Below are 23644 nucleotides of genomic sequence, written 5' to 3'. Positions count from 1 at the left end.
AGCAGGAAAACCAGAGGATTGTTTTGGCCAACAAGAAAACCAAGGATGCTAAGTGCACAGTGCTTCTTTGGCATCTTCCTGCTGCTGGGGGTGAGAACTTGTGACAAAGGAACTGCACGTGTAATGGACTTGCTAGGAAAGGTCACTCTGAGTATTCTCAGCCAGAAGAGCCAAGCAGCTTCTCCTACAAACTCCGCGCAGGTTGGGTTCTACTCCTTGTCCCTGGTGGCATCACTGCCCACATTCCTGGTGGACGGACTGCTCTCCCATTCCACAGGAATGCTCTTTAGCAACCTTCGTTTCTGGTGTCTAGAAATTGTGTCTGAGGATGCTTTCACCTTCAGAGGAAAACCCTAATTTCACTCCTCTTTGCAACTCTGATGCTCCAGGAGGTAAGAGGGGAGGGGAGTGTGGGAGGGGAACAGAAGTTTCTCTATCTGACTTGACCCTATTGCTATTGTATTTCTCAGAGAAGTGCCACATGACTTGAAGTGCTCAGTTACATTATGAAACGTACGGAACGTGGGCCGCGTAGTCGCACGTTCAGCCACGAAACGCGAGGAAAACAAACACATCCCCAAAGCTTCCCAGCGGCACTCCGGCCGCGGGCGCTGCCGAGGCACGGCCGCCTGCCCGCCGGCAGGGGGCGCCCAGGCGCCGGCAGCTCCGCCGCTGCCTCGGGCCCGGCCGCGGGATCCCGCCCCGCCGTCTTCCAGGAGTTTTCCTTCCCGTGTCTCTCCCGCCTACTGCCCGCCCAAGCCAATGGCAGGACGCCGTACTCAGCCTTCCGGAGTCCGCCTGTAGTGCCGTCGGCTAGCGACGATGGACGCGGAGGTGCAGCAGGTGGGCGCCACCGCCGTCCCGCCCCGCGGAGGGGAAGGAGGGAGGGATGGTAGCGGCCGGGGTGCCGGGCAGAACTGCGGGAGGGCGGGGTGGGGCGGGGTGGGGCGGTGGGCGCGGTGTCCCGGGGCGAACCGTCGGCACCGATGACCCGCGGCCGCTTCCTCGCAGGCGCTGCTCAATTACTACTGCCAGGAGGGGCTCTTCCAGCACGTCCGCGCCGCGGCGGACGAGGCGCTGGCGCGGCTGGGCGCGGACCCCGTGCTCCTCTTCTACCGGGCCTACGGCGCGCTGAGGGCAGGTAACGGCGCTGAGGGCAGGTAACGGCGCTGAGGGCGGGTAACGGCGCTGAGCACAGGTAACGGCGCTGAGCACAGGTAACGGCGCTGAGGGCAGGTAACGGCGCTGAGCACGGGTAACGGCGCTGAGCACCGGTAACGGCGCTGAGGGCGGGTAACGGCGCTGAGGGCGGGTAACGGCGCTGAGGGCGGGTAACGGCGCTGAGCACGGGTAACGGCGCGCTGAGGGCGGGTAACGGCGCTGAGGGCGGGTAACGGCGCTGAGCACAGGTAACGGCGCTGAGCACAGGTAACGGCGCTGAGGGCAGGTAACGGCGCTGAGGGCGGGTGACGGCGCTGAGCACCGGTAACGGCGCGCTGAGCACAGGTAACGGCGCTGAGGGCGGGTAACGGCGCGCTGAGCACAGGTAACGGCGCGCTGAGCACGGGTAACGGCGCTGAGCACCGGTAACGGCGCTGAGGGCAGGTAACGGCGCTGAGCACGGGTAACGGCGCTGAGCACCGGGTAACGGCGCTGAGCACAGGTAACGGCGCTGAGGGCGGGTAACGGCGCGCTGAGCACCGGTAACGGCGCTGAGCACAGGTAACGGCGCTGAGGGCGGGTAACGGCGCTGAGCACGGGTAACGGCGCTGAGCACCGGTAACGGCGCGGGCCGCCCTCCCTCCCCAGCGCTTCCTTGCCTCGCCTCCCAGAACCCAGCCTGAGTCCGCTGCGATGCTGCGGAGTCTGAATGCATTCCTTGTTGAGTGAATTGTCGGTGTGTTATCATCTGTCCCGCTCCAGTTTGAGTGAAACTGATCTAGGCAGCATCGTACCAAACTGAGAAATAGCAAGTGTTTTTCTTTTTCGTGTTTTTCTTTTTCGTGGTTTCATGACCTAGGGTCAGGTAAATGGGTTACTTGGAGGGAATTTGAGCCTGCCCAAACGCATATTGCATTTGATCAGAAACTCACTAGTGTCTCCCAGCTAACAGCTCTTCCCTTCAAAGCAGCTGTGTTAGTTTTGTTGAATCCTCTGTCTCCGGGAAACTGACAGCTAATACCTAATGGGGTAAATTATACTGTAAATTATACTGTACGTGTAAATTATACTGTTCTGAGAAGTTTATTGCGTGACATGTATATTCCAAGGATGTCGGAAATAATAACAAATAACCCAACATGGGGAGGGCTAAGTCTAGGAAGGTGTGCTGGATTTGAGGGAGTGTGTCTATACCCAAACTCCAAGGTGTTCTTATATAAGAATCCTGTCATTTTTCAAGATACTGGCTAATTTGCTAATTTTCAAAATAAAATAGTCACACAAATAATAGTCACACAAAAATACTGGTTATATAAAGAAACAGAAGCAAAAAGAGCTGTTCAATGCCATGTATAAAACAATAAATATTATTTTAATCTTTCAGTTAGCAGAATTAGCACAGAATTAGTTGGCATAATTCAAGTTCTTTGCATTGAGATGCTATTTTATTTGCTGTGTCTGTTCGAAAGACTGGCACAAACAAGTTAAAGTGGGTATATACATAAGGAACAAAAGCATAGAAGAAAAAGCAGAAGGGAAAATTTAAGTCTGATGTTTGATGATTATATTCTTTGTCTTGAAAGGTGTGATAGCTTATTCTGTGCTTTTTTTTTTACTAGGTGATGTCCAAGAAAGTATTCGACAGTTGGAGTCTATTAAAAACAAACCAGAGGTGTCGCTTTGTACAATGATGGCTCTGATTTATGCCCATAAAAAGAGCCCTAATCCAGGTATGCCTATTAAAACATTTTGTTTCATGTTTTAAACAGCTCTGTGTGAAGGTCTGAGAGTTGTAGGCTAATTCTGCCTAAGTTAAAAAGGTTTACTCTGGCTTTGCATTTGACATAGGATCTATTACTGAATTGAGTAACGCTTACCAAGATTGTAAACAAAAATACCAAGCCACTAAACTGAAGCATAAGAGTGAAATGTTAAAATAAAACGCATACACACCCACACACAAAATCTGACTTATCTGCCAGGATGAAGAATCTTTGAAGGAAGAAAAAGATTGAATCAAGCTTCTTGTGATTGTTGTTCACTCATGTCTGATATTGGTGTTTTTCAGTAGAATTGCAGCTTGAAAAATCTTTAAAGCCATGCCATTTCTATCTTTTAAGTTATCCTGACTATACAAATGTAGAAAAGAATTTTGCAAGTTTTTGTATTCCTTTCTCCAGCCTAAAAGCTGGAATAATTTTGTTAGGTAAAGTAGATTTATCAGGTACATTGAGTGGTTGTTAAAAGTATTGCTGCAGTACCTTTCTCGCTATGGACGTTTATAGCTGCTGCTGACAGTTTGTTAAAACCGTTTGATGTGAAACAGCTCTGATGAATGGCATTACTCTTACTTGAGTCCCTGAGGATTAATATTGCAGGATAGGAAAATTATTGTGGATCTCAAGACTCTGAGAGCAAGAGCCTTTCCCTCATTCATTAGGTGGGCCACCATTGTCATAGCAGCAGATCAGGTTGGCCAGGCAGGTTCTGCCTTTCCCAGTGCCTGGCTGGGTCTGATCCCCGGGTGTACTGTAGGTGCTGTGTGATAGCACTCAGTAACCTGATCCGTGACCTTCCCTGGTACCAGGGTCAGCTTGAGAGGCCTGTAGTTTCCCAGATCTTCCTTCCTGCCCTTCTAGATGGACATCAGGTTGGGTATCCACCAGTCATCTAGGACTTCCCCACTTCTGGGACCTCCCTATCAGCCATGTTGTTGGGAACCCTCTTCTGCCTTTGCCATCTGTACCTGATAAATATTACTAATTGGGTGGGATTGTCTGCATGTTTATCAATGTACAGTACAGAAACAGTGTTTGCTTTGTTTTACATGCTGTTCTTTTATAATGTCTTGAGGGGCTTTCAACAAGAGCTCTGATCAAAACCTTTTCAGATCGAGATGCTATTCTGGAGTTGGATGCAAGATTGAAGGAACAACGTAAAACAGCAGGACAGCAGGCTCTGTACTATGCTGGCTTGTTTTTGTGGCACCTTGGTCGTGAGGATAAAGCCCGTGAATATGCTGATAGAATGATCAAAGTGTCTGGTGGTAGTAAAGAGGTAACTGTTTCTTACCTTTCTGTAATGTAAAAGATTAATAGGACAATGCATACTCTGAAGCTAGACTTACGGCACTAACGCTCTTTGGAAGTTACCCTGGACTATTTTGTGTTCTAGTATTTTTCTTCTTAGCTGTCGTAAATTCATTTGACACAGCTGAGTAAATTCCCATAATTATTTTTTTTTTACTAATATTAATTTTCAGTTAGTAAATAATTAATAATGGCTTAATAAATGAAAATAAACAAATAAATGGAAATAATATGCACTTAAGCCAGTATTGCTACTTGATACCAAGCCTCATAATTCCTAGCAAAAAAATAAGTGATAGTTTTACTGGAGAGAGACATCTGGATTTGAAGGCTCAATAATACTCAGAGGATTTGGGATATAAATTATTAGCTGTTGTTAAGGTCAACATTTGCCTGGGGTTTTACTGAAATAAGTGTTATATATAGCATTGTCTTTAGCACTTATATAGAGGCATTACAATTCATTAAAATCTTGAATTTCTAAAGAGGTCTCTGAAACCTACTATGTTATTTTTTTAAAGGAGGAATCAGCTTCAGTTCAAAGAGAGAAACATAAAAAATTTGGCTTATTTTTTATAGTTAAACATCTTTGAAGCAGAGCTGTTACTATTGAATGCATTATTTTACAGTTATATCAAACAAAAATGTTCTGTATGGATCAGTACATTGTTCAATTTGTAATTTATAGTTTTCTGTCTGATCTATTGCAAGAGTTAGAAATCTTCAACTATTCTAAACATTAGTTTCTGAAACTATTATTTAAGTAATGACTTAGCTTTCAAACTAACAGTGATTATTAATTTAAATTGGTAGTTATTTTAAATAAGAACTAATTTATTGGCTAATTTATACTAATGTAGAAATAACTTATATTAATAAAGAAATAATTAAGGACATCACAAAGCAATAATATGGTAGTTCCTAAAAAGACTAAGGATAGGTCATTTTGGTAAAATAGCAGTATTTCTGACTTTGCTTATTGAAGCAATAGTAGTTTGGTTTTGTTTGCTTGTTTTTATTCTTAGAAAATATTGTTTGGGTATGTTGCTTAGTGTGAAATATTTCCAGCTGAACTATTTAAAAATATTCAAAGTAATTAATTAATTTTTTTACAGATACATGCATAGAAAATAAAAAGTACATTAGTACTTAAATATATAGTTGTTTTTTTAGAAATTCACTTACGGTTAGTTCTTTCTCTAGTTTGGTAATATGAAATTATGTTTAAATGTTTACATAGGATTTTTTGGTACATCAGATTTTTTGCAAGTGGTTAAGGGTGTTTAAACTTGGTGAAATAAGATTTCTTTAGTATACACTTATTTTGCTAAGATAGTTTATGTATTCCTTGTATAGAAGTACAACACCTGTCTTTCTTTAAAAAAAATGCTCAAGTATATAAAGTTCAGCCAGTCTTCATTGCATAGCAAAATCATGACCCTCATTGTTAGCAGTTACAAAATAGGGCTCTTCTACTAACCTTTGAGTTTTAACTACCTGGCCCATTTCTTCATGTTCTAAAAGAACTAGTGATATTTTATATTTTAAGTTTTTGTTTTGATGGCAATCATAATTTGATTAAATAATTCAGCATTTCAAAATAGATTTTATTTACTTAAGTTACAATTAATGTTTGGAACACATAAGAGAAATAAATTTCATTCATCATAAGTGGTAAGTTCTTCAATGAAAAGAAACATTTTGCCTTTTAATTCTTTAGGTGTTCTTTGTCGTAATACTTTTGAGGATGTGAAAAATGTCAAGAGTTTTACCTTTCACATAAAAGTTTTTCTTTTTAATCAGAAAGTAGAAGAAAAACCTCAAGTTTCTCCCTTTTTGCAACACCAGTATGTTTTTTGGTGTCTCATATAAACAAAATCTTAAAACATTGTGCTGAAATGTTCGCAAAAATATTCTGTCTAATGTGGTCATGTTTGTGAGGTTTTTTTCTGACTGCTGGGCGTGTTAGACTTGTTAGGTGCCATTGGTGGTTTTTTTTCTAAGTCTGTAAGTAAATATACTATTTGGTTAATTTAACTCTGGAATGAATTCCCCAGGTGTTTGGTTATGCTGAAGACTGGTTATAATTACACCTCTGAAGCAGTTAAAATAGATATTCTTAAGTCCTCTATTTAGGTATTTCTGCTTATTGTATCTAGTGTAACTTTCTATTACCTAGTTAGCAAAGAATTCCAATTTGTATTTTGTTAACAGGGGTTAATTTTGAAAGCATGGCTGGATCTCACCTGTGGGAAAGAAACTCACATTAAAAAAGCTCTGAAATACTTTGATGAAGCACTGCAGGAAGGCAATGATGTTTTTGCACTACTTGGTAAAGTAAGTTTACTTCACTATTTTAACTCTTCCTAAATTATATCTTAGTCTTGTAGAGTGATTGGAGAGATGCTGATAAGAGTAGTGCATAATGAGCTTGTCCAAGGAACAGAGACAGAGCTTGGACTTTGTAGGTACTTTTGGGTTCTTTAGACACCAGTGTGAAAAGAAAGGTATAGTTTAAATTCAGTCAATCTAAATGTGTGCTGTTGTTACGATTTTGCTATGCACATGAGAAAACCTTTCTATGTATAAAATGAGTTGTAAATTACTCGAAAATGTAAAAATGTGTAGTCTCTTCCTTTTTGCATGGGACACCTATGCACATTACAGAATTGCTGTGTGCCAAAATGCAATAGTTAAACACTGTAATGTGATTTTTTTAATATTGTTAACACTCTTTTTAAGTTGTCTTTAGTCTATTTCATGGGGTCATTTGTGTTCATGTAATCATCAGTGATTATATTTCATTAAAGGAGTGGCATGAATTGTTTTCTTTACACGTTTTCTGTTTCAGAGCATATTACTTGATATCGCAGGCATTGTTGCTCATTAACTTGATGTTTGTTTAGTATTCCAAAGCTAAATGTAGAAAAAATTGTTACATGAATATTAGAAGACTGAAGTTCAGGAGAGTGTGCACAATGGTATTTGGTTAGGTGTGTCTGCTTGGCTGCATGTGGGCCATTGAATTAGATTAAGAGCATATGTCAAATGTACTTACTTAGTAATTAGGGTTTAGACAGACACGAATCTCACTAGGGCTTAAAAAATCAACTCTCAAAATCTACTATGTTTGCATAATTTCTGTCTTAAAAAGATGAAATAAAACAGCACACATACTTACCATGGAATATGGTAAGCAAATTCAAAGCATCAAAGCAAAACAGGGTTTAAATCCTAAATTTATTTCTACTTAAATTAATTTAAACCTCTGACTCTTGACTTCTGAAAGTTTTGTATTTGGACTATCCTTTAAATTGCATTACAGTTAGAAAATTGTTAATTCTGGCAGCAATAGTTATCTGCTGAATGTGGGTTTTTGCATAGTATGTGCCTCAGAGCTTGAATAAATATTTCATCAGTGGATTGTGTTAAATATCGTAAAATTTTGGGATACTTCATACAAATGTATTTGAAACCTGATAAAACAAATTTACTTTTCAGCTATGTCTGTCTATTGCTTGCTTGCAATTGACTGGTAAGTTGTCAGTACTGCAGTTACCTTTGTTACAGAGCACTTAACCACACACACCAGGCTTTTGACATCATCCTTTGCTATTTGATTGTTGCAATACGTCTAGTTGTGGTTGATACCACTACTTCAGGAAAGAGTTCTTTCACTCTAGCTCTTTTTCCTGGTTTCTGTGTGAAGGAATTTCTGAATCTTCTCACCTGTGTGAGTGTTCAGGCTGTTGATATGGCTTCTCTTCCTTCCAGGCACAATATTTTGAGGTCCGACAGAAGTATTCAGGAGCTCTGGAAATTGTGAATCAGATAATTGCAAACTTCCCAAACTTCATTCCTGCATTCATAAAGAAAATGAAGCTGCAACTTGCCTTGCAGGACTGGGAGCAGACAATTGAAACGGCACATAGGTTGAGTATGAAGTAGCAGACCACTAAGTTATTTTCTTGCTATGTTTACAGCCAAAGGACACTTTGAAACAAAAGTAGATAGGTTTCCATTCATTGTTAATGAATCTGAATTAGTTGCATCAATTTTTTAAAAAATAAATTTCAAGTAAATAAAGTTTTATTAGAAACCAGCCTTCCAATTGTATGAGGATGCTACATTGATACATTGATCCATTTTGGATGGACAAGGCTCTTTCTTGAGATAGGCATGAAATAAGAGCTCTGCTTTTGGTTGAGATCCATGATGTAAAATGGCTGTAAAATACAAGTTATCCTATTCCTGTTTTAGGATAAAATAGATGATTGAGCAAGTGTTTGGTTTCTTTACATTCACCTTTTGTTTGGCTTTAGACTATTGCAGAAAGATCCTCTCAACTTAGAAGCCATAAGAATGGAGGCCCTGCATCATCTGTGCAGGGGAGGAAATACATCTGAGGTGAGTCTTTATTAGCAGAATGTTGAGCACAACATAGTGCATGTGGCATCTAGTCCCTACAAAGGCTGTCTTTTTAATGTATTCTCATATACTTTGGCTGGTCCTGTGCTGCACTAATCTGCAGGAGATACATTCACCTGTTCTGATTTGAGTGGCTACTCTAGATTATTGCTGGAGTGTTTTCTGGATGTGAAGGAAATGAGAACTTTTAACCTTCATCTTTCCAGAGAACAAGTGTCAAGCCAAACAGAAATCTGATCTGGGCAGCTGACTGAATCATGTTGATTTGAATCATCAAAGTGATCTTTTTTTGTATGAATGCTCTTCTGATAAATTCATAAGTTGTTGTAAGCCTTTCATTATTTTAAAATATTTTATTAATTGAAATAAGGGAAATTGTGAGGTCTTGTATTGATAGATTTTTGGAAGCAGGTCATAGTTGTTACACCAGTGTTTTGTTCACCATTTTTTGACAATTATTATGGATGTTTTTCAGCTTTAAGCATTCTACACTATTTTTTCTACTATTCCCAAGATCCATTTTCTTGCACAGGGCTATATGCATGTATATATGCACAGCATATATGTACAGCATTTGTGCCATTTTTCAGGAAGTTCTAAAATAGCTGGTCTAAATTGTCACCAAAAATTCATTCTGTATTTTTTTTCATTATGTTATAGAAAAATGGTATAATTTAAGTGGAAAATTAGCAAAAAAAAAAGTGTTTTCATTGTGTTGTAGGTGTTTTCAAGTTGTAGAAGAAAAGGTATTTATGTTGCTCAACACATTTTCAGTTACTGCAAAGAACTTGGTCATTAGCCTTCTTACAATGAAACTTCAGTCTTGTGCACAGTCATGGGAAATATGAAGAAGTAGTAAGAATTGCTGATTCTAGTTGAAGCCATCTAGGAAGAACCTTGCTGGACATAGTAGAGTGTTAACTAAAGATTCTGGAGTAAAATGTTACATGTAAAGTAAGAGCTGTGTCTAGGGAAAAGTTTCAAGGCCTTTTAGATTTATACATTTCAGATGTCTGCATCTAAAATAATATTAAAAAACTGAATACCTTATTATTGTATGTCCAGAAAGTTACCTTCGGTGTTTTGAGAAACTTATGTTAAAAGTGTGAGCACTTGGAAGTGCTTTGCTTTCGAGCATGTGTGTCTGTATCACACTGAAGCCCAAACAGGAGTCACAGATAGATTCCTCAGACTTATCTTGCTTTTTGGGACTCCTCTGTTATACCAGACTTAGCTCAAGCCTTTCACCTTTTTAGAGCATGGATAAAGGACACATGGTCTGCTTTATTTTATTTGTCACTTTACTATTCCAAAGTATTGGCATAGGAATTCTCAAGTCTTAATTCCTCAGCCTGAAAACCTCAAAATTTACATTTCAGGATATTAGTGCATAGTAAAAATATGAGCAATTTATAGTGAAAACTGTTTGACTATCCTAATTTGTTATTTCTTTCTATTACTTATTATATTATTCTTTTTTCTCCAAGGCTTCAGCAAGACTGGGAGACCTGATTAAAGCACTGGATAGATTAGAACCACGTAATTCTGACCTATTCTGTAAAATGGCTTTAGCTTTCAGTCGAACAGTGAGTATGCCCTTCTTTTTCCTTAAGCAACATACAGTTGATTATATATACCCTGATTTTATTTTTTGGTAGGCAAATGTTAAATTTCTACTAAAAAGTGAAAAATTGTGGACGGTTGAAATAGTTTAACTCATGTAGCCTTGGTAACCACATTTTTCAAGTCTTACATTCAGCATGAATTACAATGTTTAAGCCGTCTCATTCCAAAAATGGTTTTATTGTTTGCTTTTAAGTGAGGAACAGTGAAAATACACTCAAATGTTCACCAACCATCTTCTTAGTTTACAAAAGTGACAAGGTTAATCAGGTAACTTTGAAAGTGGAGGTTTCTTTGATCTCTGTATTTATCAAAAATTGCTGTGAAGAAGCACTCAAAGCAACTATTGGTTATTGTATGGTATTGTATATTTATGTTTTAATCCACCCCACATTAATGTCACAGTTCTTATAGAATTACTATAGGCTAATATGTTCTTACATGAGATGATGTTGTCTCTACTGATCTGGCTATATTCAGTGTGTTTGTCTAAATCTGAAAACTGAGAAAAGCATAAGGCTTAAAGATTGTTCTTACCATTAGTGTGGCCGGAACCAGCTCATCCTTCAGCATACACAAACCTTAGTACAGAGAGCATTTGATTTGGCATCTGACAATGCAGAGTTTGCTACTGAACTTGGCTACCAAATGATTTTACAAGGGAAAGTGAACGAAGCTCAAAAATGGTACAAGACTGCTATGACACTTGATGAAACAAGTGTTTCTGCACTAACTGGTAAGGTCTAATGCTTCCTTTTGATTTTTACTAGACACTGTTTATTGGTCATATTTTCCTATTACTGATACTAGGAAAATCTAGAACTATTAGAACAGGAGCACTGGTTTGTTTTTTCAGATTCATTGTGTGCTTTCTTCCTTGTGGCAACAGTGTCTCCTTACTGAATATGCCTTTTGGTCTTCCTTATTGAAAAATTAATCTTTCCTGTTCTAAATTAGGACTTCCAAAGAAATAGTAGGAATAGACATTGTGCTGTATTTTACTTACTTTATTATTTAATTTCTGTAGAACCAAAGAACTAGAGAACTCTCAGGCATTACAAAAATAAGAAAATCAAGGGCATGATAGAACAAGCTGTCCATGTCCTTATTTTGTCCAAATTAGCTTGAAAACCATAATAAAGTGAAAACATCATACTTTGGATGTATGTGTTCCATCCAAAAAAACCCCTCTTTATAGTAAGTCCCATTTGTGTCAAGAAAATTGGGTGTAAATATATAATATTTGCCTGTCAGATTTTTCCCTGTATTTTTTTCCTCTTTGACTGTGCCATGGCCTTAAACATTAGAGTGTGGGAATGGTTTTTGTGTGTGCTTGAGGTTGTTTTCCTTTTTGTACTTCTTCTGAATGTAGAAGCCAGACTTTGATGCTTCTGCTTAGTCTAGAACCAGTTGAAGATTTACCATTTCAAACTGCTGTATAGCATATTAATGTATCAATCATATATCATCTACCTAATTTTTTTGAGTATTTAAAATTTGCATTACCATAAGTCTTGATCCATTCTTTCTTTTTCTATCACTGCTTTATGAGTAGGTTGAGGAGAGGAAGAATTAGTTCTGGAAGACAAAGCATGTGCTTGACTAGGAAGATGAATTGGCAGTAAAGTCTTTCCATGTGTTACAGGAATTATCCATTGCCAGCTAATACAAGGGCAATTAGAAGATGCAGAGCATCAGTTGGAGTTTCTTAATGAAATTCAACAGTCCATTGGGAAATCTGGGGTAGGAGGCATCTTTATTTACTGAGATACTTTGATTACAATCTGAACTGTGGCCTTCTAATTATAACACATTCTATATTCAGTCACTTGAGTAGAGCATTGTTAATGGAGTACTGTTAAGTCTAAGTTTCAGGTTTTCTTTCTAAGTCAATGTGTTGTTTAACTTGGCAACCAAGCTGTTTGCTTGCAGAGCAAAAACATCACTTTCTAGGTGTGTTTTTTCTCTGAACATAAGTTTGAAATGTCAGGGAGGGAAAATGTTAATTATTTTCAGGATTTTGTCATCAGATAAATGTAAAAGTTCTTGGACAAATTAAATGAATGAATTGATAGAGTAATCTTCAAGCGTCCTTTACAACATACTAAATGTCTTAGTGTATTTGTAAAAATAAAGAAGTGGCTAACATTAATAATTACATAGCATTGCATGAGTAACAGGTAAACGTATCTGGAATATGCAGAATGTTTGGAGTTTTGTGTTTGTTTTTTTCTTTTCTGTAGGAATTATCTTTCCTGCATGCGGTCCTAGCTATGAAAAAACATAAGAGACAAGAAGATGTTTTTGCTTTATTGAATGATGTTCTGGATACTCACTTTTCATCTTTGCATGGATTTCCTCTCGGTGTGGAATATTTTGAAAAACTAAACCCTGATTTCTTGCTAGAAATTATTAGAGAATATCTTAATTTTTGTCCATCACAGGTAAGCACCTGTAGATCACATGTGTCTGAGAATGGGAATTTTTCATTTTGGGAACAGTTAAGCATGAAGCAAAAAAAAAGAAAATTTTCCCTTTTAAGATGTGAATTTATTTGAAGTAAGAGTATGTGTTGGGGTATTACACCACTGTTTAGTCAAAGTAATTATAGAAATATTAATTTTGTGATGTGAGCAAGTAGCAGTAATGACACCTGAGGAAACTTGGGATATTTATTCAATGCATTGTGTGTGTAGTTGCATTGTCATAGTATCTCCTAGAAAACTGTAATTATACAGTGAATAGAGCTATCTCATGATGAAAATAGGATGTTCACACTGACCACCCTATTCATTAAATATTTTTGTTGGCTTAGGATATCTTTGCAATATACATAAATTCTTTCTTTGGTAAAAATAAGTGGAATACTTTTTATATTGTTCATTCCATTGAAAAATCTCACTTACTTGGGTGGTTTAATTTTCTGTGGCTGAATTTGTGTGCTCTAATTATGGTAACAAAGGCAGGTAAAACTTAATAAATTGAATGGGGACCTGACATCTTTAAAGCAGAAGAAACACATTTAAGTTTTCTTTAAATAGTGTCTTCCCTAAATAAATTACTTTTTTGAAATAGCTGTGAGCTGACTTCTGTTATCCTGTCATTATTTCTAGCCTAATTATAGAACCTTTCCATAGATATGTTTATGTAGAGTTTTAAAATCTTAACAGGAAAACAAGTACCTTTACATTTTTATGGACTGCCTCACCATCTATAAGAAAATGACAGTAGCAGTGACATTTTCATGTCACAGATGGTGATGATAGGAAGTGACAGTCTGTGAGGTTTTGCTTTTATCTGAAGATTTCCTTGGATACGTTCCAGAAATATTGAATGGCAGTGATGGTTTTTAATTTGGAGTTCAAACTGCTTTTCTGAATTTTTGTCCATAGAAAGCTTTTCAGAAGAAAAGATAGGCTTTTGCTGAAGATTCCTTTATCTCTGTTGCAAAAAAGGACGACATGGTGTTTGAAATTGTGGAGTTAGCTAGGTGGTGGAGGCTTCCACTTTACTTTTGAGTCCTGTGGAAATATTATTTATGAACAGAATGATGTTTATATTGCCTTTTCCTTTTTTAATGTATAAGCCAGGAACTAGCTAAATTATTAGAGGGAAAGGGAGGAATAATATTTCTGACAAAGAGCAGTTAAAACGTGGTATATTGTACTTGCAGCTTGCATGAAAGTAGCTATTTTTCAGCTTCTATTTTCAGTTTGTTGCTAGCAGTATGGATATGTTCTGTGGTGTGGGATGAGGGTAGGCATGACAGGACCAGAACCTTTTCTTCTCAGCCTTCTCCTAATTCGTTCTAACTTCAAGTTTCTTGAAATTTAGTTCATGGTACTGCCATGTTGGATGAGTTGGCCTGGTAATTCAGAATGTGTAACCAAATGCCTGATTCTTCTGTGTATGTCAGGTCTGAAGTGTTTTATTGTCCTTGAAGTCTGAGACTGCTTTGTGTTCCTACTGATATCAAGAAGTTGCCCCCTTAAACTTCAAACTTGTTTTTATATTTCTTCTCAACAACAGCTGCTTTGACTGAAGAAAATAACAAGGCTTTGCTAATGCTCATTGGAGTTTAAAGTGAAGCTCAGACTTGAAAAGGAATCTGCATCTAAAACCTGTTGATTCAAATGCTGGTTTTTGTTAGTTTGTTGGCATTCTTTTTCTATTACTTACTTGGTTTTTTGTTCCTAGCCTGCAAGTCCTGGGCAGTCTCCTTCACCACTTCTCAAGCACTGTGCTTCAGTTCTTGAAACTGTTGTAAAAACTGTGCCTGGTCTTCAACAAGCTGTCTTTTTAATTGCAAAAGTGAAGTACTTGTCAGGTAATAGTTATATTATCTGCCTCCTTAGTTTATTTAATATAAAAAATTAACTTCAGACTTGTAAATAATAATTAATATTTTTCTTTCACTGCAGAACACTATGTTACAAGTAAGCAAAGAACATTTTCTCTTCACTTCTTTGTCCATTACCTGAGAGTATCTTAATTGTACAGACCTATAAATACAGTATTTTTTTGTCTACTGTTTGCCAAAAAGTTAATTTATTGAATTATCATTTACAGATGGAGCAATGAGAAAATATCATACCTTTGGCCTGCTTTTGATTTTATGTCATAACTTTATAATAGTTTGTATATGAGTTTAGTCACTGGATGTTGACATTTATTTTTAAAAAAGTGGCAAATAAAAATGCTGTGTCTATAACATATATATATATTTATATATATTATATATATATATATATATATATATATATATATATATCTGTATTTCATATCAACTGCTTTTTCACTTTCCCTTCCTTTCCCCACTTCCTAGGGGATATTGAAGCAGCTCATAGAAATCTACATTACTGTCTGGAAAGGAACCCTTCTTATGCAGATGCACACTTACTGATGGCCCAGGTGTATTTGGCTCAAAACAATATCAAGCTATGTTCTCAGTCCTTGGAACTTTGTCTAAGCCATAATTTTGAGGTGAGTTTAACAAAATAATTAAATTATTTTATTCAGTCAGTCATCTGAAATTGTGTGTTTTTGTATATAATAATTTTCAGTTCAACTTTCTATAACTCTTCCACTACAAATTTAATATTTAAATGTTTATATGAATGTGATATCTGAATATTTATCAAAGAAATGACCATGAAGACAAAACTAACACCTCACAAGTTACACTTCCTGGGTCTTACACATTACAGTATGGGATTTTTGATTTGTTAACATGCGAGGAACTTTATGTAGGATTAACAGAGAGTTGGGAAGACAGTACACACATTAGGTGTGAGTTGTGCCCAAGTGTCTTGAGACCACTTAGCTGGAAACTACCATTTCTTTGCAAGCATGTCCCATCTTATTTTCTATCAAGTGATACAAGAAAGCAGAATATTAATATCTAATTAGCTACCTAGTTGAGGTCCTTGCCATTTCACAAAGCTGTATTTCTCTTACAGACTTTTTGTTTCATGTGAAGTATGTTTTAGGAAGATGAAGAATAGCACGCAGGACTTGTGCCAAATAATGATTGTATATTTCCTTTAATTAATAGCCTGGTGAAGTGTGCATGCAGCAGTGTGGGAGACACTCAGAGTACCTTAAAATTCAGTCTAGTTTAAAATAAAGCAGTGATTAATGTTGTTCTGTCCCAAAGTCTCATCCCTTGTAAATAGTTTCTTTGTAATTAAAAACTTACTAAATTACTAGTTTGCATACTCTGATAATTCTTATATTTTCGTAAGTAAATTTCTGAAATTGAATTTATGTATATTTGGAGGAAAAAAAGAAACCAAAGTCAATATTAAAAATAAAATCTTGCAAGGGGTTTGAATACTTTACATCAAGTAAAATTTGGAAACTTTATCTTATTCTTTTTTTAGGTGAGAGAACATCCTGTGTATCACTTAATTAAGGCCCAAACCCAAAAGAAGATGGGAGAAATAGCAGAAGCTATTAAAACTTTACAGATGGCAAGGAATTTGCCTGGAATGAGAAAACCTACAGCTTCCTCAAAAACAAAAGGAAAAAATATTGAAATTGATGCAAGTGATCGTGTGTCTGTGTTCCTAGAGTTGGTAGAAGCTCATCGTTTGAATGGAGAACCGGTAAGATGGCAAACCTGCTAAAATACAAAACACACCTGAAAACAATTCCCTTTTGCTATTCCCATTTCTATTAGTTCAGCATAGAGAACCGGTTCTTTTAGCAAGAGGATTTGCTTAGTAAAATTTCCAGTATGTGAATATCTGATTTGAGAACTTAAATACCTTAAATTTTACAGAGCAAAGAAAAACAAACTCTTTACAGGTGGTCAATTTGGAGACTACAGAAACCATTTCACAATGTTGACATTCATTTGCTGGGATGTAGGTCCCTGTTTTGTTGTCAGAATGCTATTAGCAGTAGTTTTGGATCATGTCCTTATCTTTGTGTAGCAGCATCCCTACTATCAGCTGTGTCTGGATAAGCAATAGGACACTTACATATGTATAGAAATATAAGAGAAGCCATACTGTGCTGTGGTTTGGAGACCAGCCTGCTCAAAGCAGGACCTGTTGGAGCAAGGTGCTAAAGATATTCTCTGGTTGAGGTTTGTGCATGTACTTCTTTATATGCAAGACAAATGAAATTTCTGTACTAGAACTTTTTATAGTAGTCCATACAACAGGAGTTTTAATTAAAAAAGTCAAAAACACTATGGCGAAACAAGTGGATGGTTTTTTTTGTGTTTATTATGGTTTTGGTTATTTATTATGGTTATAGTTTGTGGTTATTTATTGGTGGTTAAATACTTATTTATTTATTTATGTGGTTAAATAAATATTTATTTATGGTTATTATTTGGTTATTCGGTTATGGTTTGTGTTTATTGCGGATTTTAGTTGGTTTGCTTAATGCCCATAAGTGCTTATGATGTCTTTATTTTTGTCTGTTCAATGACAGGAACTAAATTAATTCTATTGTTTTTATTATTTGCAGCATGAAGCTGCTATAGTCATCCAAGACGCCATGAATGAATTTTCTGGAACACCCGAGGAGATAAGAGTTGTGATTGCAAATGCAGATCTGGCAATTGCTCAAGGAGACGTGAAACATGCCTTGACTATGCTCCGCAATATTACACTTGAACAGCCTTACTTTGTACAAGCTAAAGAAAAAATGGCAGATATTTATCTTCAGTATAGGAAAGATAAGAAGTTGTACGTCGCCTGCTATAGGTAAAAGTTTGTGGTGTGCAAAGTTTTCTAGATGTTTACTGATAGCATGGTGAGCTCATTTTTTCTTTCTACTGCAACAAATGAGAAATATTTAGTGAAATTAACTCATTTGAGAAAATGTGGTAACTTTTAAAATTATAATTAGAAGTCTTATTTTGAGAAACAAAGAACTAAAATTTGCAGAAGGCAAAATTGTTGTGCCCTTCTCTTGTTTAGATACCAGTACTGACATGTTAAATACTGAGCAAGTTTTGTCTTCTGTTTCCAGTGACCTTGTAGAAAAACTGCCAAGTGCTCATACTTTGCTTCTTCTTGGTGATGCATACATGAATATTCAAGAGGTGAGTGCTTGCTAGAGGTGAATGGAATATTTGAATAGTTTGTTGACTTTGTCTAGTTGAAACATTGTGGCATGCTGACTCTCATTGATTGATGTTTGTCAACCAGAAACTGCTTTAGGATATAAAACAATAAATATTGACTATGAGTAACTGTTTAAATTAAAAACTGTGGAAAATACATTTCTTCTAAAAGCTTGCTTGGTGAAAGTCAAGGGGGGAATGTTTTCTAGAGCAACACCGCCTCCTAAGACAGAGAGCTAAATTGAAATCACAAAGAAGCTGGAGATGTTTACAGTAGTGTTCTGAAACTTAGAATAATTCTAGGTAACTTAGTTTTCTTGCTGATGGCTTTACTTAAATGTTTTAATTGTATAGTTCCTATATATTTGCATCCTTTGCTTTCTTGATGAACTGGAAATTCTGTTTAGAATTGGCAGTAGTCACGTGGACATAGAAATTTGAAGCCTACATGTTTAAATTCATATGTAAAAAAATAGATTGAGTTAAGACATGCAACTGATAGTTTACATTACTAGTTTGGAGATCTGTCAATGATTAATGATTTTTTTTCATATTAAAGTTTGTGTGTAGTTTTCTCCTTAATGAAGAATTATCATGCAAAGTGGAATTTGTTTAATCTGCTATAACATGGCTAGAGGAGAAAAACAGATCCAGCACTACTACATCTACCTCTTTGCTAACCAGTGAAGATAGTAGGAGAGAAATTGCAGCGAAAAAAGAATGTTTATTCAAACTCATTTGTTTGCCATGTCTCTCCATATTTTGTTTTAGTGTGACAATGTTAATTTACATGGGCTTTACATTTTGTGCAGGTTTATAGTAGCCATTCTTCTCTCAGAAGTATTGTAGCTTATGAATCAGTACTGCTTGGCAGTCATTCCTGGAGTTGTTACCAGATTTTGTTTTCTTCATACACGTTTTATCTTAATCTTGGACTTATATGTGTTTATATTTTACTGTTGAAGCCTGATGAAGCCGTAGAAGTCTACGAGCAGGCCTTGAAGAAAAATCCGAAAGATCCATCTTTAGCAAGTAAAATTGGAAAAGCCCTAATCAAAACACATAACTACTCAAAGGTATTCTAGGAGTACTGTATTAGATTAGTTGAGTACTCTTTCAGCATGTGGGTTTGCTTGGGTAAAAGTATTATATTTCAGGGTGCTAAAATAGATATTTTATCTTGAAAGTAAGTTCTTCAATATCCTTCAGATCATCTGGCCAAAGGCACAGTTGGTAGATCCACACATTGGTGGATTCTAATCCATTGAATTGTAGTTCTGGTGACTTGAAGTGGGTTTGGGCCTGCACTGAAACCCATATTTTAATACTTCTCCATTGAAAAAAAAGTAAACCAACATGCCATTGAATACCTAAGTTACAAGGTTGTTGTCTTTAAGATTTGTCTTTAAATTATACACAAATTTTTGCTTCTTTCTTCAAGGCAATCAGTTACTATGAGGCTGCAGTGAGAAGTGGTCAACAGAACTTCCTTTGCTATGATTTGGCTGAGCTTTTAATGAAACTGAAGCAGTATGAACAGGCAGAAAAAGTACTTCAGCAAGCTTTAGATCATGAGCCTGGTAGGACTGTTATTAATTCACAGGAAAACATCGTTTTTTCGACTGTTATGTGTGTTTTCTGCATGACTCTAAGAAGTAAATGAGTTCATGGGCACTGTTTTTTCAGTGGATTAATTACATTTGTTAACTGTGGCTGTCTGAATAGAGAAGCAGTATTATTAGTAGTCCATGTAAGGTTTTCTTATGTCACTGTATCACTTTCATGCTTTGCAGGGGCATGTTGGTTTTCCATCTTGCTTACTTCTTACTGAAAAAGTCCTCTGATTTAACATTGTATTCTTGTCTAGTTAAGCCTTTGAAGATCTGGCTAATTTAATAGTCATGCTCAAGTCAGCTTGTTTTTTCTAGCGTGGAAAAATAATTAGCAGTAAATACAGTTTGCCTGATGTACTTTAAAATCTTACCTTCTGTCTTAAAATGAAACAAAAAGTATTTTTTTTAATGTCTGTTTTTTGTTTTGATACATACACATTCTCTAGGAGAAAAATGTTTATTTTGTCTGGTTGAGAAAATTATTGAATGATTTAATAATTTTTAATGGAAATGCTAGAATATCCTTTGAGAAAAAAAAATGAATATAGGAAAAACAAAATTTTTGGTGGTGTCTATATTTTAATGTGAAACCGTGCTTGATAGTCAGTAGAGTAAAATAAATTTAAGCCAGGGAAGGCTTGAATTCTTCAAATATTAATTGATGCATATTTATTTTAACCATTATGCAAACACAGCCTGCTGCTTTTAAGTAGATACTGAAATATTTATTGTATTCATGTCTGTTCCAGACTCTAGCAAAAGAAGCATAGTTTGAGGTCTGGCTAGAAATTTCATTGAACAGTCTCATGCTTTTTGCAAGTACAGAGCACATTGTATCAATTTGGATGTTTTTCATTGACTTTGAGGAGGATTTAGACAAGAAATATCAGGAATGACTTTATTTCTTGTCTGCTTACATCAAAATATTTTTTCTCATGTCTCTGAAAATGCTAATAGACCAGACAGTCAATTTTTTAAAATTCTATTTGCATCTTTCAGTATCTTTGACCTTAAATCTCACTTTGTTTGTATTCTGTAATGTTTACTCTGCTTACTACCAACATACTCTGCCTTCCAGCAACACACCAAGTCAGATCACAGTTCTAAATAAGTAAGATGGAGCTGTGAATTTTTCATGTAAGCTCTTTCCTGGAGGATGTGGTGAGTTTCTTCTTCCTTTGGCGTTACTGGGACCAGCTCCTCCAAGAACAATGTTTGTTTAATGTCATTCTTACAGTTAACGAGTTGTCTTCTCTGATGGAAGATGTACGCTACCAGGTACTTCTGGCAAAAATTTACAGCAAAATGGAGACGATTGACAGAGCTATTGTTTCATTACAACAGGTAAAGAGGAAAACCAAAAATACCTGTGAAAACTTGCAATATCCTCATGTTTACCTCTGGTTTCACTTTTGTCCCATATTTGAACCATAATATCTGTGTGAATATGGAAAATGAGTGTATGCTGGGGATAAACCACCAGTGACTGCTGTGAAATGTAAAGTGCATAAGGTGTTACACAGTCTGACCTTTTTGCATGCGAAAATATGCAGGTTTTTACTGCAAGGTTGCAGTCTTACTTTGCCTTCCTTTGTGTGTGGAGCATAGTTTTACCATATCAGGTGAAAATGAAATTGGCCATGAGGGCAGCTAGATTACATATCTTTAGCTCAGTCTTGAAAAAAATTCACAGAGCAAAATGGAGCAGCTTTCAATGACTACCTGTTGTTTTGTTGTACTGAACAGCAGTCTTAGTATTAAATAGCGATAAAAAGATCTGTTCATTCTGGAGTTCAGTGTTATCCCTCAGACTGAGGCTTGAAAGAATAAAGTTGGAAGCTTGAGATTTAATCCCTTAGAAAATGCTTTCTCAATGAAAATGTTTAGCAAGACATGTGGTCAGTACTTTCTGATTTATTATACCTTCACTTTGTGAAAGTCAAGGTAACAGAAATGCTAAGCCTTGCTAGCATCTTCTGACCAGCAAGAAAAGTCTGCAGATGGCTTAGAAAGGTAATTGTATGTGAGAGTTTAAATACCAATATTGGTTAAGATTTATCTTTGTTAAATTCTTACTTATTTTTTCCTTAAAATGTACGTCTTTCTCAAAGTTGACTTCCCCCCCCCCCCCCCCAATTCTCCCTTAGTAAAATTCCCCCTAAGCAGTCTCCTCTTACTCTTTTCTTTACTTCTTTAGTTCTTCCAGGTTTTTCACTATATCACATTTCAAAAAACTTTGTCCTTTTGGGGTTATTTTGTTGTTTTTACTACTACTCTCAAAAATGTCCTGCCTTGTATACATTCTCTTTGAAACATTTTCCTCTTCCTTTTCCTTTTGATGCCACATTCATTTACACAAAAACATCTGCATTTTGATTTCGGCAGCACTAACTTAAATGTCTTAAACAGATCTCTTCCCCTGGTTTTCAGAGAGATGCTGGAAGTTCTTCCCAGATGTTACTTTGTGTTTTAGTCCTAATTTCCTCCTAGGCAAAATGGTTGGGCTATAAGAAGCAGAATAGTGTTAGTGCTTCCTTCTCTTAAAAAAAGACAAGTAAACTATTTTATAGTCAATAAATAAAATTAATTCCTTTGACAAGTTTTGACTGCTCACTGCTTTCCTCACACCAGGCTCGGGAATTACAAGGCAGAGTGCTTAAGCGGGCTCAAGTAGAACAGCTGGATGCAGTTCCTGCGCAGAAACAGTTAGCAGCTGAGATTTGTGCTGAGATTGCAAAGCATTCAACAGCCCAGCGAAACTATGAAAAAGCAATTAAATTTTACAAAGAAGCCCTTGTTCACTGTGAAACCAATAACAAGGTCAGTTCTCCCTCTATTTTGCATTGTTTTTCATTCAGTTTTTAGATGGAACAAAACATTTTTCCACTTATCCACAGAACAGAATAATTTGCAATTATTTCTGCTTCATGATATACATAGAACCTTGAACTTCCTCCCTTTCGTTGCTTATCATGAAGGAATAGTTGCATGCACTTCTAACTTCTGTCTGTTACAAGAATTCCTGACTCAAGTGGTGTCTGCATGCACTCACAGTGAGCCTGTCTTCAGGTACCAGTAATGATGGAGATTGAAACAGTCTTGCTTGGTGCTTGTCCTCTGAAATGAACTCCCAGTGATTTTGGTCAGTACAGACAGTTTGTATCTTCTCTGTGTTTACTTTAGGAGTTTTAGACTTTTATCTGGATTTGGTAGCATTCTGATTTTAGTCACAGAATGTTGCTGATCCTGAGCTGGATTGTTATATTGCTTCTCTCTTCTCTGCACAGTCTCTTTCCCACAGGTTGGTGAATACAGGTAAAATCAAATTTATTTTTAACCTCCTCTTCCTTCTTATCATTTCATAACCCTGGGCTTTGGAGATAAGAGAGAGAGAAGCAAAAGTCTAAGAAATTTATAGTTATAAAGAGCACAAAGATTGTGTTATCTTTAGTGAGGTTTTCCTAGATTATAAATCAATAAATACAATTTTTGTTCATTTGCCATTATTTTCTATCATAATGATGTTATATACTTAGGTGTTTGTGAAGACTTTTAATGCTTGTTATTGAACAGCTGTCACATGCACAAGCTGCTAAATACATCACTTAGTTTTAATATTTGAACTCGTGTGTTGTGGTTCTAAGAATCTACATCTTTCCTAAAGCTACAACTTCAGTGTACTTGAGACAGGCTTTTCTCAAGGTATCTTCTAAGAATGATGTGGAGAAGAAAAATAAATTGGGAAAGGAATAAAAACATCCTTAAAATGGTGATTTCCCCATTAAGAGCAAGGAGACTCCCTGTCATGGTCTAGGTACAGCTGTGGGTTTTTTTGTCAGTATCAAAGCCTTACTTTATCTTTAATACCAGTACTGAAATACCAGCATAGCATTTCCCTTCAGTTCTTGCTAAAATCATACTTTTGAGAGATTCCCATTATTACAAGATGTAGACATTTGTACTAAATATCTATTAGATATTACTGGGGATTTTTGCTTTAATCCTACTTTGCTAACAGTACAGAATACAGTGATATCTTAGAAAAAGTCTGAATTTCTGATTAAGAACTCACTGCCTACTTGTTGAGTAATGAAAGCAAAATATTTTGTTACCCACAACTAGTATAAAGGAGTTTTCTCAATCTATTT

General features: G+C 36.7%; 1 protein-coding gene across 5 annotated transcripts in view; it reads left to right on the top strand.

Moving 5' to 3' along the window:
- Window positions 1-491: 491 nt before the first annotated feature.
- TTC21B (tetratricopeptide repeat domain 21B) overlaps window positions 492-23644 on the top strand; it is a 36330-nt gene continuing 13177 nt past the window's right edge. For 3 of the 5 annotated variants that reach the window (XR_012056976.1, XM_072932189.1, XM_072932188.1), the window contains exons 1-19: window positions 492-843; window positions 2781-2891; window positions 4052-4218; window positions 6465-6587; window positions 8025-8182; window positions 8573-8657; window positions 10166-10264; window positions 10845-11037; window positions 11947-12044; window positions 12545-12745; window positions 14499-14628; window positions 15127-15284; window positions 16184-16408; window positions 17283-17521; window positions 17790-17862; window positions 18849-18959; window positions 19325-19463; window positions 20734-20840; window positions 22128-22316. Coding sequence is in view for 4 of the 5 variants with exons in the window: in XM_072932189.1 (XP_072788290.1) it covers window positions 507-843; window positions 2781-2891; window positions 4052-4218; window positions 6465-6587; window positions 8025-8182; window positions 8573-8657; window positions 10166-10264; window positions 10845-11037; window positions 11947-12044; window positions 12545-12745; window positions 14499-14628; window positions 15127-15284; window positions 16184-16408; window positions 17283-17521; window positions 17790-17862; window positions 18849-18959; window positions 19325-19463; window positions 20734-20840; window positions 22128-22316 (2943 nt within the window). In the remaining variant the exon portion in view is untranslated. Of the gene's footprint in view, window positions 844-1011; window positions 1142-1582; window positions 2191-2780; window positions 2892-4051; window positions 4219-6464; window positions 6588-8024; window positions 8183-8572; window positions 8658-10165; window positions 10265-10844; window positions 11038-11946; window positions 12045-12544; window positions 12746-14498; window positions 14629-15126; window positions 15285-16183; window positions 16409-17282; window positions 17522-17789; window positions 17863-18848; window positions 18960-19324; window positions 19464-20733; window positions 20841-22127; window positions 22317-23644 lie in introns of those variants that run through there. The other 2 variants (XM_030278406.4, XM_030278407.4) reach the window with 2 other exon arrangements.

The sequence above is a fragment of the Taeniopygia guttata genome, chromosome 7 (genome assembly GCF_048771995.1).
Source record: "Taeniopygia guttata chromosome 7, bTaeGut7.mat, whole genome shotgun sequence".
Lineage (NCBI taxonomy): Eukaryota > Metazoa > Chordata > Aves > Passeriformes > Estrildidae > Taeniopygia > Taeniopygia guttata.
Note: the sequence above shows the minus strand (reverse complement) of the source record. Positions and strands in the feature narration are given on the sequence as shown.